We start from the raw sequence: 19107 nt of genomic DNA on the forward strand, positions 1-19107 counted from the left end.
AATTAATTGTGTGTGTTAGACTCATAAAGTAGTAATTCATATTGATAATATCGATAATATATTGTAATTGGAACTGATTCAATTTGACATGTTTTAAGAATTTTGTGTTTTATATCATGCACTGTATGACTCATATATATTTTATAAATTGTGTTTACAATAAATAATATTTTTGATTGACTATCGTGGTGATATATATCTAATTTGAATTATAATTTTCGGCGATCTGAAAGGAATTAGGATCGGAGATAAAATATAGGGTATCTCCTTAAATTAACATTGTGGATGTGGTTCTACAATCTTTGGTAGCGTCGTTATTTTGCGTGTGTGATAAAATATTGGTTTTACCTATTTTGTCTCATTAATATCCCTAACAGTATGTCACAGAACCAGTGAGCCCACTTGGGCCTGACATACCTGGTACATCACTGGACATGACGGGGTTAATTATGTGGTATTTATATACTAAACAAATACAGCAATGTCTTAATTTATGGTAAAGGTCCATAAAGGTGACGTACATCTATTTCTTTACTGTAGTAACAGTTATAGCAAGCAAAGACATTAGGATCTTTTATTTTAATAAAATATATTTATTTTATTTATCTGAAAATGTTTATTAAAAATTATCTTTCATCCAAATAGGTGACATGCTGTATTTATATAAAATAAAAAACATTTTTAATATTTGTTATTCACAAAGGAGGTAGTGGTTGCTCTAAATTAAGCTACTGTTATACCTATAGGCCCACTAAAATAATGAGTTTTAAGTTATTGAGTTTTAAGTGTTCCTTGGTGACCACTCCAAACCAGGACTAAATGGGCTTGATCTCTCCATCTCAATCAGATAGCCTGGATTTGAGGGTATCTGTGTGCCACATTGCTCTGCCTTACAGGACCCCAAGCAATCATCCTACATAGAGTTATCTGATCGGTGGAAAGTTCAATACAAATAAACTCAGAAAACACTTATAATGACATAACAAATACCCTGTAACACTCCCACCAAAACAATAGGAACTTCTGTACTGCAACTCTTTGTCCATGGCACTTGTGTTAGGATTATTTATCATTTTACTTATATTAAAACTGCTGTCAAACCATACTTTTTCATTTCTCCCATGTAAATATTTTGCAGACTGCAAGTTATTGTAATAATGTGCAGTAAGTAAGTTCTGTTACCATGTTTCAATCCTTTTAAAGGCAGAAATGTATTTGTTCTGTTAGCTATATTGTCGATATAAAATATGTATCATGAAGATGGTTGTATCCAGAAGACGGTAACTATTCAGAAGATGGTTGTATCCAGAAGACAGTAAGTATTCAGAAGATGGTTGACTGGGCAATAATTGGTATCCAGTTTATATTTGGTAGTCATAAATACACCTTGTAACAAACGGATGTGGTCAGTTTTAGCTTGGCTCAATCACTGAAGTACTCTAAAGTCAGATGCAGTTACTTGATTATTCCTGATTACTGAGGTAAACATCAGGTGCCTTGAATTCTTTGTGGTGAAGTTAATCAATATATGTGAAAGTGGATTAACATCAAGCTCTAGGTTGGAGTTTTTACAACTGAAGAAGAGGAGCAAAGGTCCCAGCAGGGATATTGAAGCATGGACACAGGCACACTGAGAGCTAATTATAGAGGATGTGTTCTCAGGCATATCTGGTCCATGATTTTACAGATGGTTTGTCCTGTTAGAGGAGGACAAACAAAATTAGATTGTATTTAACCCCTTCTTTACAGATCCTAGAGCTTTTTCACATTTTTTATCTTATATTTGTTTAACCCCTTTTCATTTTGAGTGTATCCACACCAATTATATAGCCAGGGGTTTCTTTTCATAGCACTAGATGTAGTCTTTAACATTTATCATGTATAGTAAGTTGAGCAAAGCACCCCAAAATAAATTGGTCTTTGTTTATATTTTTCACCTCTGGTACACCCTCTTTTGACATCCCCATCACCTTAATCACCAGTCTGTCTGAAGGTAATGGAAGCTGTAATCCACAAAAGCTAATTTATCATTTTTTTTGTTAAAAAGTAAATATATTTATAATTTATAACAACATGTTGTAGGTAGTTTTATTATTTCAATAAAATAAATTACATTTTGTTCATTTTGACTACAACTTTTTTTTTTCCTATAAAGTCTAAAGATTGAACTTCATAATCACTGTATTGAACGCTACATAGATCCAGAATAAATAGGTCTGAAGTGGCCATTATAAAATGATAAAACGCAGAACTCCACTTAGCTGATGTAGCGCCACGACAGCTGCAGACACTTCATTTGAAAGAAAACTCTGGTATATGGAGAATACATGGGAACAGACACTGCATAGTTATTCCATACTGTCACTCAGAGCATTTACCGTGAACACTCCGGAACTTTGTTATTTTGCTAGACCTTTATTCCTAGTAATAATAATATATATATATGTTGATATATTACCTTGAGTGTCTGATGCATTCTGATAATCCTTTAAACCTGAGCTAGTGTTTGCATGTTTTATGCTGCTCTAAGCTAACAATCAGGGCTATCGCCAGAGGGGCACGCCCAGTCGACCTGCTTTCTCCCATGAGTGAGCAGGAAGCAGGCTCCCCTGCTTACCTGCATGGAAAGAACTCAGCAGGGTAATGTAACTTGCATTATTTGATCCCACAATAGTAGAAACATTTGTGTGAGGTTGGCCCCCTCAGGCCCCTAACACCAGCTAAACTACCCGTCCCCTGGACATGCCCCTAAGCCGGCGCTGCGGTTCATGGGCGCACACACATAGCGTGTGAAGAGGGAGCAGCAGAGACTTTAATATGAAGTCGGTCCCTCCATTGCAGCTATAACAGCTTTAACTCTTCTGGAAAGGCTTTCCACAAGATTTCGGAGTGTTTCTGTGGGATTTGTTTGCCAATTCATCCAGTAGAGCAGTGCTCCTCAAGCATCTCCTCAAGGCACACCTAACATTCCAAGATTTAGGTATTACTAAATTACTAAACTGCTGACCTACTGGGATTTTCACGCATAACCATCTCTAGGGTTTAAAGAGAATGGTCCGAAAACAGAAAATATCCATTGAACAGCAGTTGTGTGGACGAGAATTCCTTGTTGATGTCAGAGGTCAGAGGAGAATGGGCAGACTGGTTTGAGCATCATTTAAACACGACAGCCTACCTGAGTATTGTTGTTGACCATGTCCATCCATTTATGACCACAGTGTACCCATCTTCTGATGGCTACTTCCAGCAGGATAATGCACCATGTCACAAAGCTCACATCATCTCAAACTGGTTTCTTTTTTTTTTTTTGCACTTTATTAACAAAGACAGACATAAAAACATGTTAACATAATCCATGTGCACTGGTGTCATAGTGATCCTATGTTTCTTGAGTAATAAATAAAATTAAATTCTAGCTTTTAGTATACCATTTCTTATTTCCAAAATACAGTGATTTTGCTGTGCTAAAGAGAAAAAACAAAAACATTCAGAAACTAAAAAAACATATATAACTTTGGAGATTTACAAGGAGTAAAGCAATAGGGTTTTAATAGAAATATTTAGGAAGTTTTACATTCATTGGTTGTGGGGTTTTTCGGCGCGAACCACCATTCATCATTCTGACTTGTTGGAGCTGCAGCTTCGTTGTTTAAATCTGGAAAATCACCTAGCTTGGAATTGTCGAAAAACTGTGTTCGACAATATGGTAGTGACTTGGACCTCACATCGAAGAATTTTAGGGGAATCTAAAGTTTGTTGCAAGTTCTGCTTTTTGGATGGCGATACAGTCAAACTGCTGAGTAATGGGCCATCAAGCTTAACTGGGGACTTTCTATGTACGGCAGCCTTCTTTGGAGAAACCGTGGGCATACTGAGCCTTTCAGCCCTGCACGGGGATAGCGTAACAGGTTTCATTATCTGCGCCTTGCATGGAGATCCTCCTCGCTTTCTGCTCAGTCCGGTTTTCCCCGGAGACGTCACAAAGAAGTGAAGATTCTCAGACTTGGTTGGAGAAACTGGAGGGGGTCTTTGTGCCTCAGCCACACTGGATGATGATGACATTCCTGATGTGAAATACTTGATCGGGACACTGCTGCTTCAGATACTTTGCCTTTTTGTTTATCTTCATGATCCGATGTGTTTTTTGATATTTGAAGATATTTTTTCTTATACTGCGTAAGCTCCTTTTCCAGTGCCGCCTTTTCAGAGCGAAGAACCAGCAAGGCAGTGCTCTGGACTATGCCGCTTCCACCACCACATGTTACTGGAAACTGGGAGGAACTGGGGGGAATTTTCTCGATACAAACCGTAGCATCGCCTTCATTTTGCATTCTTCTTAATTTTTCCTTTAATTTCCGCAAACATTCTTCTTTATCGTCAACGCAAGCCTTTAATGATGCAATTTCTTTGTCCATTGATTTTGTCAGTTTCATTTTTTCCATCTCTATCTTCAGAACTTGTGTTTTGAGGTCATCTATTTCCTCTTGGTATGGTTTTGCACCTTTGGAAACTTTATCTTGTAGATTTTTGATCTCTTTCTTAAACATGACAATGAGTTCACTGTACTCCAATGGCCTTCAGAGTCACCAGATCTCAATCCAACAGAACATCTTTGGGATGTGGTGGAACGGAAGATTTGCATCATGGATGTGCAGCCAACAAATCTGCAGCAACTGCGTGATTCCATCATGTCCATATGGACCAAAATCTCTGAGTGAATGTTTCCAGCACCTTGTAGAAAATATGCCACGAAGAATGAAGGCAGTTCTGAAGGCAAAAGAGGGTCCAACCCGGTACTAGCAAGGTGTACCTAATAAAACAGCCAGTGAGTGTATATACTGTATAAAGTTAATAGGTGTGTTTTAGTGTATGTTGTTGGATAGTGTGTGCATGTAAATAAGAGTCTGGTGTTAATGTGTGTGTGCATATGGTGCGCGCTATATGGCATTAGCCATACTGATGCATGGGGTTACGGTGTTAATTTTTGTGAACATATGATGTCAGCATGTGTGTGTCTATTATGTTAGTGTATGGGGTTAGCATGAGTGTATGTGTGTTAGTATTTGGTCTTATCTTGTGTGTGTGGGTGTCAGCATTTGATGTTGTTAGGAGTATGGTGTTGAAGTGTCAGGGGTGGGTATAGGGTTAATGGCACCTGTGAAGAGGAGAAGATGAGGAGGGCTATTAAAGCTAGTTTGTATGTTAGTATGGATGGATGACAGGGAGGGCTTGATAATATACAGGATCCAGGTGCCACTAACCTTGTTAGTGGGGCTTTGCTCTTGTTCACGTAAGTTGTGCTGATGGGAGGACCTAAAGACAGAGTGATGGGTGGGACAGTGGGATGGACATGGAGCAGGCTGATGGGGGGGGGCATTATTCATGTACTGGGCCCCAAGATTTCTGATGGTGGCCCTGCTAACAATGATTTGTCCTGCTCTATTAATGTGAAAACATTCTATATTTCACCTTGTTGCTTATCTCTGAATCATTAACAGAAAAAAAGGCTAAATGCTGAAAAATTATTCACCCAAGATGCAGATTCTGGAAGACTGAATACTATCTTTTTAGAAAAAGATTAATCCCAGCTAACAAGCCATGCTCAACAATGAATTATGTACAGACTTTGAGGTTATGCTCCTATGATTTGTTTGATCTCTATCTTGACATATTATGTAAACTACTTATTAGAGTATTGTAACACATGCATAAGAAGTCTCCAAAGGGTAGCTCACAAGCCATACTGGTATACTGGCTACTGCTGAGTAAATTTCAAAAATTAAATATACTCTGTGTCTAAAGTGAATGAATACATATTCAACAATACAGCAAGTGTATCAATACTCCAAACGTACACTTTTTTCCATTAATGTTGTAGCTTTCAAAATTGTCCTTATACCATACATCTTGAAGATTCTCATAAGGATTAAAATACTCTGAACCTATATTTACAAATCTGAATGAAGCAATCAAGAGTAATGCATTTTCAAAATAGATATTTGTAAAAACTTGAGCATTTATAAGACCATTAGTTACTAAGACACATATTTATCAAGTTCTGATATGTGAGGTTATGTTAGGTCTAAAAACCTGTTTTCTGTTATCTCTGTTTACTGGATTCCAGCTGTTTTTACATCTTGCCAAGAGCCTAGAATGCAGCTCACATCTTCTACAATACCATAGCGAAAAGCATGGGGGTCAATAGGACATGCTAAATTAGGTTGTAAGTGAAGTTAGTTTTCAATGTATTGTAATCAAGGATCTCTGTGGATTTTTCTTTTACTAGGGGTAAAAAGTTCTGTACCCCCTGTGTATCATGGGAAATGTAGGAGTGGAAAAATTCTGACAGCCAGCTTTATATTACAAAAAAGAAACAAAAACAATGTACCTGAAATCAATACTATGCAGACAGTCTTGCTGTTTAGTGAGAAGGCCAATTTTAAAAACCTGCTTGATTATTGCATCTAGGTTTCTGAGAAACTTAGAAACCTAGAATTTGAGGGCAGATCGTCTGCCCATTTTTCCTGATATAAAGAATTCAACTCTAATCGGTCCTTGGTCTTGTCTTAGATTCAGGATAGCCATATGCCTATCACATGCATGTTAAAATTCCATTACTGTATTAGCCTTTCTTCAGGCTAATCCATTTATCTTTACCCATCTCAGTAATGTAACACTTTCTTGCATAACATCTAAAAATGATGTGCACTACCAATCCATGCACAGTATCATGTCTGGGATAGGAAGCATACAACATTCGTTCCCATTACTCCCAACCATCATCATAATCAAGCCATCTGAACAATCAACAGCTTCAACACATCATCGGAACCAGATCAACTCATCCCCATCCAAGCAGTCCTCTTCTACTGTCTCACTTCCCCCTCAACCACCGACTAGATTGTAAGCTCGCAAGAGCAGGGCCCTCTTCTCCTTTGCACCAGTTTGTTATTTTATGTGTTTATAAATTGTTCTACTGACTGTAACAGCTTTATAAATAAATGTAATGTAATGTCAGCTAGAGACAAATTTACCTCAGCTATCCCATCTGACCTAAAGGTAGGACTAACTGTGTCTTTAAAGAAGTAAAGCATGAAAATATTTAATTCTTAATGGATCCATTTGAAAATAACGGCTAACATTATTTGTTAGGCCTTACTGGCTTAATTTTATTTGTGAAATGTCTAATTTGAGAAAGCTAAAGATTTGAGGAATGAAATGTAATGAATATATGGACTTATAGCTAGATATGCATGAAATAGTATATTGTGCAAGTATACCTAATGGAATTGCATCCTTTTTTGTTTCCTTTTGTTTGTGGTGAATGTGCAGACTATTGTACACTCGTGTCGGTTTACCACATGTAAAGAAATATACACCTTTTCTGTTTTTTTAAAATACTATGACTTCATTTTAGGATTTTTCCCTTAAAAAAATGTATTCAATAAGGAGCCATGACAAATTCTCGATATTATATACAACGTCTGATTTCTGTACCATTATGAAGGTAGTATAGAGGAGAAATTTAAAAAAAATCTTCCATTTAATGCCTAATTTAAATGATATAATATTATGTGAATAGTTCCCTTGACTCAAAGTATCAGCACAACCACGCAACTCATATTCAACCAAGTTTAGCTCATGTATTATTCAGCAATCACAGCCTAAGATTTAAAGCACTCTATATGTGGGGAGATCTTGCCGCAATTCAGATTTAAACATCATGTCTCTCCTTAGATGACTTCAGATAGCGTAACTGTATAGCAGTTTAAAACAGTAATTATTATATAGGAAATAAGGAACTATAATCACTTAATAAAACAATTCATCATTAAAGGCTTATGAGCTTATAAATTATACATTATTTCATTAATCTTTGGTACTCAAAATGATTGATGATCATTACCATAGATATGTAAACATATTCAAACAACGTTAAAAGGCCTTTATGTTGACTTATTAGTGTATGAGTTAAAACACATTTTACACGTTTCATGTTACCATTAGGTTTAACAACTAAAGCTTTTATTGTATTATTATAAAACCTTTTTGTTACATTATTTTGGTCTTACCAGTCTAAAATAACATAGCAGCTCCTTATAACTACATAAATTGCTCTGATCCTTACCCGTAGGCTTGTTATTGTCTGGGGAGAGGCTCCTCTTTGTGTATGAGATGTCCTTGTGAGAAGCAAGAAAAAGAACTACTTCACCTTTCTCATTCTTTATTGGAACAATATCAAGAAGACACCAGAATGAACCACCTGAAAGGGAGGAAAAAAGTTAGTAAAAGTTCTGTACCATTTCTGAAGTGCAGGCTACATGATACATTGGTAGAGTGGTCTTTGCCACTTATGGCCACCCGTAGTACTTGAGTTGGATCAGACTTTTTAGCATATATATGGAATACTAACACTTATATGTAAAATTAGGTTCTGGTGTAACATTGATGTAGAGGGCACTGACTAAGTTGTCCACGGATCCAACTGCCCCAATTTAAGCTTGACTTGTGAAGATAAATTCACAGCTTTGACTGGTAAAATAATAATCCCCAGGGCCTCACTATTTTGTTTCGGCATTAATATGAGCTATAGAATTCTTCAAATGTTATGAATAAACAAATCCTTTAATTTATAAGTCAGTAGCTTTAGTAAAATCTACACTGAATAATACAGACATTAAATTAGCTTTATGACCACTCAGACTAGTTTAATAAATGTTGTATAAATATACCGCCTAACACAGACTACCTATAGATTTTTATATTAATAAAGAATATATGTCTATTTATAATAGCCTTGAGTTGTCACCATGGAAATGTCTTGTCATTTTAGGTGGGGCTCAAAGTAAGCTCCAAACATGGTGCACACAGTGGAGAAAATTAGAGATGAGAGAAAAAAAAGAGAGTGGAGATCAAAAGAGAGAGAGAGAGACCAACAGGGGAAAGAGAATGGGAATGAGAGAAGAGGGAGAGAGAGACAGATAGGGGAAAGAGAAGGGGAATGAGAGAAGAGGGAGAGAGGGAGAAGAAGGAGAAGAAAGAAACGGGGGAAGAAAGAGAAATAGAAAAGAGGGAATCAGGGATAGGAAGATGGTAGGGAAATAGAGATTGATACAGAGGGAGACACAGAGAAGAAGGGGTGAGCACAAATGAATAGCTAAACAATGAGGGAGACAGGAGGAGATGGGAAGATAGAATGAAAAAGAGGGAGAGAGCGAGAAAGGGAGGGAGCAAGGGTAGGGATACAGAGAGTAAGTGCATGTTATGCCTGGAATGTAGGATACTGCATCTCACTGTCCCTCTCCAAACGTAAACTATTGGCCTCACGTATGCTTGCAGACTACGACCTCCACAAGCCTCTCACTTTGGCTTGCGACGCCTCACCTTATGGTCTGGGTGCGGTTCTTTCCCACCTCCTACCAGATGGTTCTGAGAAACCAGTGGCATTCGCCTCGAGATCCTTGACAAAGACAGAAAGCAACTATGCCCAAATTGATAAAGAAGCACTTGCGTTGATATGGGCAATTCGAAAGTTTCACCTTTACCTCTATGGCAGAGAGTTCACCATATTAACGGATCATAAACCTCTGCTTCAAATCTTTAGCCCGGACAAAGGAAACTGCAGCCCGTCTGCAACGCTATGCCCTGTTCTTGGGCACATATAGCTACCGTATACAGTATCGAAGCCATGATGCAAATGCCAATGCAGATGCAATGTCCCGGCTGACGGAAATGCTTCCAAACTCTTCTCCATCTGTCAAGGTTTGTGGGTACACCACCACACACCTCCTGACTTCTGGAGAGATAGCAGCCCATACGATGAAGGATACTGTTCTGAAAACAGTGCTTTCCTTTGCACAAACAGGCTGGCCAGTGACTATAACAGAGGATTATGAACCTTACTACCGGAGGCGGATGGAATTGACTGTGAATGACAATTGTGTCTTATGGGGAGAACGAGTGATCATTCCAAAAACCCTGCAGAGACATATCTTGGACTTGCTACATGCTGGTCATCCTGGTACCACACGGATGAAACAGGAAGCACGAGGCTATGTGTGGTGGCCTTGCATAGATGCAGATATCACAGCCTATGTCAATGCTTGTATAGGATGTGCACAAACTGCCAGAGACCCACCACGAGGATGTATTCAGCCCTGGACCCTGGCTCACGGTTCCTTGGTTTCGCCTTCATCTGAATTTTGCAGGTCCAATAAAAGGGCAAACCTTCTTGGTTATAATTGACGCCCACTCGAAATGGCCCGAGGTGTTTCCGATAACCCAGCCAACTACAAAAGCTACGATTGTCATATTATTACATCTCTTTGCCACCCTAGAAAGATTGTCACAGATAATGGGGCCCAATTCACAAGCCATGAATTTAAGAGTTTTGTTACTGTTCATAACATAAAGCACAAGTTAACCGTGCCTTATCACCCAGCAACCAATGGCCAAGCGGAACGGTTTGTACAGACTTTCAAGAATTACTTCAAGGCCACAGTGGCTTCAACTAGCCAAAGGTCCCTATCTCCTCAGAAGTTGGACTCTTTTCTTTTCGCTTACAGAACAACACCACATGCTACTACTGGTACAACGCCAGCTGAGTTACTTTTAGGCCGACGGCCATGGACTGCTTTTGACATGCTTCATCCTAAGACTGTCCATGACCATGTATTGCACTTCCAGGAGAAAATGGTCACGTCCAAAGAGTCTCCCATTTTTGAAGTCCACCAAGCAGTCTGGACACGATCTTATGGATCTTCCAATACTCGGTGGCTTCCCGCCACTATTGTGGAATCTTTGGGACCCAAGTTCCCGGAACCCTTGAACCCCAAACTTCCCGATTTTAAATCCAATGAGACGGAGGACATCTGGAATGGCGTTTGGGTTGACTCTGAAAACTTGAAGTCATCTTCTGGGGTGGCCTGTGATTCTGGTTCTGAGGTTCCTCATGGTTCTGAGGTTACCAGCTTGAACCCACCACATACCCCTTCTTCCTGTCCTGACACCCTGACGGATGGGGGCCGTCCCCAACGCCACCGCCACCCTCCTGACCGCTTACAACTTCAAGAACGAATACGTGACTTCAGTCGGTCCTTCCATAGGACACGGAAAAATCCTGAAGGCTCTTCTCCCCCTCACCTTCCTTCAGAAGACTAGCCTTCTGACACCAGTGACATTGTTCCTGTGGATTAACTGTGTTCAGATGGATTTTTATTGTTTTTGTTATTGGGACATATGTTTTTTTTGTTTTTTTTCTCTTCTGTGTTTTTTTTTTCTTTTTGGTTTTGTTGGAAAGGAGGTTTTATGCCTGGAATGTAGGATACTGCATCTCACTGTCCCTCTCACTTTAACTAGTGGCTCCGCCTCTGTAATGCCTCACAGGTCAGAGAGCACAGTGGCCATTTTGTAAGCTAGTGAGTGTTAAGCAGTGATGCAGTATGGCATGATACTCTTATATTTGTGTCAGCATTAATATCCTGATTATTCAGTAATGTTCAGCAATAAAGCAAGGTTATATTAAACTACTGGTATTATATCTGGAGCACATAGGATTACAACAGTGCAGGATAGAAATAATGAAGGGAGAGAGGAGGGGTGGGAGAGTGTGAGAAAAAGAAGGGGAGGGGAAAGAAGCAGGGTAATGAGAGAGGATACAATCTATGGAGAAAGATGAAGAAGGGTAGGAAAGAGAGAAAGAGGGAAGAGGATAGAAAGAAGGGAGAAAGGGAGATAAGGAAGGGAGAGGGAAATGGGGAGAAAGGTGGGAGAAAGAGAGACTGAAGGGCAAGTGTAGTCAAATCAGGAACCTGTGTTGGGTATGTGACAAGAGCTGGAGAGGGGCATGGACACCTGTCTGCCTTAGCTGAATAGTCATCTCAGTATGCTAGTGTTGTGAGGTGGCCACATGGAGGCTACAACTCATAACCCATACTGCCCACAAAAGTGGGACAGTGGAACAGCTAACCAGTACTGTGGGATAGTGCCAGAATTTGGTATTGTCCTTAAAAAAAAACTGTTAGAAGGTATGGGCAACATTAAAATGGAGTTATTATGTTTCTTTCTCTCCAGTGTCAGGATGTGAACCTTGGACTCTAATCTACTTAGTGGATGTGGGCATAAGACAGGATAATAAAAGGAAAAGGAAGAGCTGGGCTATTGTTTAAGTCCCAGTTTCTCATTCAAGTGTTTCAAGTGCTGAGTATGGCACGTGTATGTTATATATAAAAGGTGATTCTGGTGCAAAGAAAATATGATTTACCATCCTATAAACCAATCGAATGCTCACGCTGGTTGGACCATAACATTGGATTCTAATGTGATTATTAAACATTGAACATAATCACTTTTTACACAAGACCCTCATAAAGTATATAACCCTGAGTGTGTTTATATATATACCAACTTTTTATAAAAGTGTGAGGATATGGGGAATAATACCAATGTTACTGGTATTAACTGTTAACTGAGAACTGTGAAAAAATATTACTGGGAAATAAATATCCAGATATTCAAATTCAACATCAACTGTTAAGAACTCTGGAAAAATGTTGTGGTGAAATCTTAATACCTGATGTTAGCTGTAAGAGGCTTGTGGCCAATGCATGTAGTAAGCAAAAAGCAACCAGTGGAGTGCTTATTCTGAGATCGATTAGAACTCTTTCATCCTGGAAAAATATTTAGATACTATGAACCATTTTTCCTTTATAAATCCCCTGAATGTTAAGCATAATATAGCTAACACTAATTCAAGCATGTGTACGCTGTTAGCTCTATGTAAATTCTGTTTAAGAAACTACTGCTCATTTCTTCACATTTCCAATGCTTAATTAAAAAATGATCCCACTTCAATCAATCAGCACCAGGGGATGGATTATCTCTTGCAATTTTGCATGTTACTGCAAATGTTAAGCAAATGGAATGCTAATTTACTTCATCTGAGAATCAAGTTGATGTAAATGTGGATTTTTGGATCTCCTGAATGCCTGAACTAGATTTTTACACTCTTCACAATTTTGTTGTCAGTTTTATTGTCACTGTTTCGCTGGACTATTAAGGAAGGTCGTCCCCGCAGAAGTTCTTCCGCCCAAACTACCGCTACTGAGAGGGGAATTCCCGGCAGCAGCAGCCCAGGATTTAGATGATCCCAACAGTGGACAACCTCCCACCAGCTGGAGATAGACTCTGAGCGGCAGCAGCCGCGGCAAGGCACAGCACGAGACAGGAGCACAAAGCAGGATAGTCGGACGAGCCAGGGGTCTGATACACGGAGCGGGTAGTCGGACGAGCCAGGGGTCTGATACACGGAGCAGGTAGTCAGACGAGCCAGGGGTCTGATACACGGAGCAGGTAGTCGGACGAGCCAGGGGTCAAAACCAGAGATAACAAGCAAAGGTACCGAATCGTGGAGCAAGGGAGAGTCAGGCAAGCCGAAGGTCAAAAACAGGAACAAGATGCACGAGCTAGATACACGAACTGAAGACCACAACAGGGTGCTTGTGAAAGGCACAGCCGGCTTTTAAAACTGGCGCCATTCCACAAGCCCCTCCCAGACCAGGACCAAAACCACGCCCCCCAGCCGTCCATCAATCCTCCTGCAACGTGCAGCGTGCCCGGGAGGCGGACCGACGACCGGAGGACGGGTAAGTATACTGGCTCCGGGAACTACTGTTCCCGGGGCTGAAGCCTCCCCGTGTCCTACTACCTCGGGCAGAGGGTCGTCCGCTGTCCGGGAGGATGTTTTCCCGGGACCCGCGGACAACCCTTCGCCCGCTACTAGTGCCGCGGGCGGAGGACCGACCGCCGTCCCGAACGGCCGGCGTACGGGACCCGCGGCCAGACCTCCTCCCGGCGGCGTCCGGAGCCGGGACAGAGACACTCCCGGCTGCGTCCGGAGCCGGGACGGAGACACTCCCGGCTGCGTCCGGAGCCGGGACAGTGACATTACCCCCCCTTTGAGGGCCGGCCATAGGCCGACACATACTAGGTTTATGCGGAAATTTCCTATGAAAAGACCGGAGCAAAGCAGGAGCGTGTAGGTCCCGAGCAGGAACCCAAGATCTCTCTTCAGGACCATACCCCTTCCAGTGGACCAGGTAGGAGACGGAGTTCCTAATTTTTCTTGAATCTAAAATAGACTGCACCTCATATTCCACCTGGGAATCAATGACAACAGGACGAGGACGGCGAGTCAATCGGGTAAAGCGGTTACAGGTGAGGGGTTTGAGCAGAGAAACATGAAAAACCCTGGGTATCCTAAGGGAGGGGGGAAGAATTAATTCATAAGCGACCGGGTTGACCTTACGACGAATTCGAAACGGGCCGATATAACGGGGGGCAAATTTCATAGACGGAACTTTAAGTCTAAGGTTCTTAGTGGAGAGCCATACCCTATCCCCATTCATGAAGGAGGGACCCAAACGGCGACGCCGATCCGCATAACGTTTATACTTGTGAGCAGCAGTAACCAGAGAACGGCGCACTTCGTCCCAAACTAACGGTAACTGTTTTACATATAGGTCTACTGCCGGAACTTGAGAAGGAGCGAAAGAAGAAGGCAAAGAAGAAGGGTGAAAACCATAGTTACAAAAGAAAGGACTAATCTTGGAGGACTCGTGAACAGTATTATTCCTAGCGAATTCAGCCCAAGGTAGAAGTAAAGCCCAATCATCCTGGTGTTCATTAATAAAAAGGCGTAAAAATTGCTCAAGCGACTGGTTGGTTCTTTCCGTGATACCGTTAGTTTGGGGGTGGTAGGCAGAAGAAAAGGCTAGGGAAACACCCAGAGAGGCACAGAAGGTCCTCCAAAACAGAGCTGTGAATTGCACCCCCCGATCAGACACAACCTGGAGCGGGAGACCGTGCAAACGAACGACGTGGTTGATAAACACAGGAACTAACTCCGGGGCCGAGGGTAATTTGGGGAGGGGAACAAAATGAGCCATTTTAGAAAATCGGTCGACTACTACCCAAACGACGGTGAAGCCCTGGGAAGGGGGAAGATCCACAACAAAATCCATGGCTAAATGTGACCACGGGCGGGAGGGTACGGGCAAGGGTTGAAGTAACCCCGAGGGTTTGACATGAGAGTTTTTAGCAGTAGCACACCTAGTACATGCGGCGACAAAATCAAAGCAGTCAATATGCATAGTAGGCCACCAGAACTGTCTACGAATGAACCGAAAGGTTCGCTGGGCATTAGGGTGACCCGAGGTTAAGGACGCATGACCCCAGGACATAACGCGTTCCCTCTCCCGCTCCGGCACAAACAGGGTGTCCATGGGCCATTTACTGTGGACAGGAGCTTTAGATTGAGCTGAGAGAATACGAGAGACCAAAGTAGAAAATAGATGAGTGGAGACGGAGGCAATAATCTGAGAAGGAGGGATAATAGGTTCAGGTTCAGACTTGGAGTCTTGGTCGGAGACAAACTGCCTGGATAACGCATCCGCTTTGACATTCCTTGATCCAGGCCGGTATGAAATGATAAACAAAAATCTGGAAAGGAATAATGACCACCTGGCCTGTCTAGGGTTCAGTCTTTTAGCGTGACTAAGGTATTCTAGGTTCTTGTGGTCGGTCAAAATTGTGATAGGGTTCCTTGCCCCTTCCAGAAGGTGTCTCCACTCCTGAAGAGCCATAACAATACCTAAAAGTTCACGGTTACCTACATCATAATTCATCTCAGCAGGAGAAAATTTTTTTGAGAAAAAGGCGCACGGATGAAGCCTGTCATTGAAGTCCTTCCTCTGAGAAAGGACTGCTCCAACTCCAACTTCGGAGGCATCAACCTCCACAATAAACGGTTTGGAGGCATCCGGATGACGCAAAATCGGGGCCGAAGCAAAGGCCTTCTTAAGGTGGATAAAGGCCAGGACAGCTTCCCTAGACCAATTCTTGCAGTCAGCACCTTTCTTGGTCATGTTGGTTAGAGGGACTACAATCTTGGAAAAGTTCTGAATGAATTTTCTGTAATAGTTTGCGAAACCTAAAAATCGTTGGAGGGGCCGTAAAGCCTGAGGTTGAGGCCAATCTGAAATCGCTGCGAGTTTAGTAGGATCCATTTCAAAGCCCGATGCGGAAATAATGAAACCCAGGAAGGAGACTCGGGGAACTTCGAACAGGCACTTCTCGAGTTTGGCGTAGAGACGATGCTGGCGCAGGCGCTGCAGGACGATACGTACGTGAAGGCGATGAGACCGTATATCAGAGGAATGAATAAGGATATCATCTAAATAGACGATAACAAACTGAAGGGAGATATCGCGGAATATGTCATTAACAAACTCCTGGAACACAGCGGGAGCATTGCATAGTCCAAAGGGCATGACCGTATATTCATAGTGGCCCATACGTGTGTTAAAGGCCGTCTTCCATTCATCGCCTTTACGTATCCGAACTAAATTGTACGCTCCCCTGAGATCCAGTTTCGTGAAAACAGTGGAACCCCGCAATCGGTCAAACAATTCCGGAATAAGGGGCAACGGGTACTTGTTCTTGACCGTGATACGATTCAAGCCCCGGTAGTCGATACAAGGTCTTAAGCCCCCATCCTTTTTCTCCACAAAGAAAAATCCGGCACCGGCAGGAGAGGTAGATTTTCTGATGAATCCTCTGTCTAAATTATCTTTAATATACTCTTCAAGCGCTTGAGACTCGGGTAATGACAAAGGATAAATACGACCTCGCGGTGGGAGTGTCCCGGGCAAAAGTTCGATAGGACAATCGTAAGGTCTGTGGGGAGGTAAAACCTCCGCTTGCTTTTTATCGAACACGTCCTTGAATTCAGAATACACCAAGGGTATAGGCAAGGCAGAAACAGAACGAATGGGGGTGGTGGTGGAAAGACATCGCTGGGAACAGTCCGAACCCCAACCTAGGATATCCCCAGTGGACCACTTGATGGTCGGGTTATGGACGCGGAGCCAAGGAAGTGGAGGAAGCAGATGGAGAACCCCCAGAGCCAGGATCAGATCTGGCCACCAAAACTTGAATAGCCCGGGCCATTTGGTCTAAAGTGTCCTGTATGCTGGAGAAACGGACTTCATGGGAATCCAGCCGTTGTCCGTGGGTGGAGAGTACCTTGCCAAGCTCAGATGGATCCATGACCCTGTTGTAATGTCACTGTTTCGCTGGACTATTAAGGAAGGTCGTCCCCGCAGAAGTTCTTCCGCCCAAACTACCGCTACTGAGAGGGGAATTCCCGGCAGCAGCAGCCCAGGACTTAGATGATCCCAACAGTGGACAACCTCCCACCAGCTGGAGATAGACTCTGAGCGGCAGCAGCCGCGGCAAGGCACAGCACGAGACAGGAGCACAAAGCAGGATAGTCGGACGAGCCAGGGGTCTGATACACGGAGCGGGTAGTCGGACGAGCCAGGGGTCTGATACACGGAGCAGGTAGTCAGACGAGCCAGGGGTCTGATACACGGAGCAGGTAGTCGGACGAGCCAGGGGTCAAAACCAGAGATAACAAGCAAAGGTACCGAATCGTGGAGCAAGGGAGAGTCAGGCAAGCCGAAGGTCAAAAACAGGAACAAGATGCACGAGCTAGATACACGAACTGAAGACCACAACAGGGTGCTTGTGAAAGGCACAGCCGGCTTTTAAAACTGGCGCCATTCCACAAGCCCCTCCCAGACCAGGACCAAAACCACGCCCCCCAGCCGTCCATCAATCCTCCTGCAACGTGCAGCGTGCCCGGGAGGCGGACCGACGACCGGAGGACGGGTAAGTATACTGGCTCCGGGAACTACTGTTCCCGGGGCTGAAGCCTCCCCGTGTCCTACTACCTCGGGCGGAGGGTCGTCCGCTGTCCGGGAGGATGTTTTCCCGGGACCCGCGGACAACCCTTCGCCCGCTACTAGTGCCGCGGGCGGAGGACCGACCGCCGTCCCGAACGGCCGGCGTACGGGACCCGCGGCCAGACCTCCTCCCGGCGGCGTCCGGAGCCGGGACAGAGACACTCCCGGCTGCGTCCGGAGCCGGGACGGAGACACTCCCGGCTGCGTCCGGAGCCGGGACAGTGACATTTATTAAATAGATGCGGATTTGTTTACAATTTTATGCTAATGAATTGTAAATTAATAAACACACTATGTATCAGGTATTCACAGAGCACCATTTGTCGGCACTTTTCCTTTTAACGGAAATCAATCAATATAGGAAATGTGCAGCTCCGATCGAGCCAATTAACCCAAAAAGTGGGCTACATGAAGCACTGTACACTGGTGTACATTAAAAAGTCTTGCAATCAAAAAGGAAAGAATCTATAGGCATTCTACAAGGCTGCGTAAACTTGCTCTTTATGATTAAGAATGACCTCCAAGCTAAATTATTTTAGTAACATGATTTTAAACTGTGAAATAAAAGTGTAAATCTACAACTATGAATGCACTTCATGTAGATCACCATTTGACTTGATTGAGTGGTTAATATGTGCTATATTTAACAGCTACTCTTTTAGCCATATTATGAAAATAATCTAGATTGTGCCAAAACAAACAGTACATATCCACTAGCTTTATGTGGGACTGCAAGTGATAAAAAAAATGAAAACGCTTCTGGTAGTGTCTCAAACATTTTAAACACAAGCAAGAAATACAGGAGTTATTTATTTATTTATTTAGATTGCTGGAATTCTGTATTTGACACAGCCCAATTGAGCTAGATACTTAAAATTAAAGGGACCCCTCTAGACATCACATGCACTTCAATGGTCCCTTTCTATTTTCACATAGTCCCCATTGAAACACATGGAGGAATTCTGAAGAAGCCTTGCATATGGATGTGCTTCTTTCCTCATTTGGTTAGCAGGATGGTTGTTCGACCATGTTATATACTTACCACCAGTCAAACATGTACCACAGAGGAGTTCTGGGCAGTTATGAAGCTGCAGCTTCTAATGCAGGTTAGTACATTATTTCTTACTCACTACAGGTTTAGTGAATGAATATTAAAGTATGTATACATTACTTTAACCCCTTAAGGACCGGACTCATTTTTTCTTTTTGTACCCTGTGGGACCAAGGCTGTTTTAACACTTTTGCGGTGCTTGTGTTCAGCTGTAATTTACTCCTCACCCATTTAGTGTACCCACACATGTTA

The 19107-nt window shown here is 42.4% G+C and overlaps 1 protein-coding gene across 1 annotated transcript in view; it reads right to left on the reverse strand.

Annotated features, from left to right (window-relative positions):
- LOC149287542 (voltage-gated delayed rectifier potassium channel KCNH8-like) overlaps positions 1 to 19107 on the reverse strand; it is a 241409-nt gene that overhangs the window by 112899 nt on the left and 109403 nt on the right. Inside the window, exon 3 of the mRNA XM_089492752.1 lies at positions 8105 to 8263. Within this exon, the coding sequence (XP_089348878.1) occupies positions 8105 to 8263 (159 nt within the window). The remainder of the gene's footprint in view (positions 1 to 8104; positions 8264 to 19107) is intronic.

Source organism: Sceloporus occidentalis, unplaced genomic scaffold (assembly GCF_023333645.1).
Source record: "Sceloporus occidentalis isolate IW3139 unplaced genomic scaffold, rSceOcc1.0.p SCAF_59, whole genome shotgun sequence".
Lineage (NCBI taxonomy): Eukaryota > Metazoa > Chordata > Lepidosauria > Squamata > Phrynosomatidae > Sceloporus > Sceloporus occidentalis.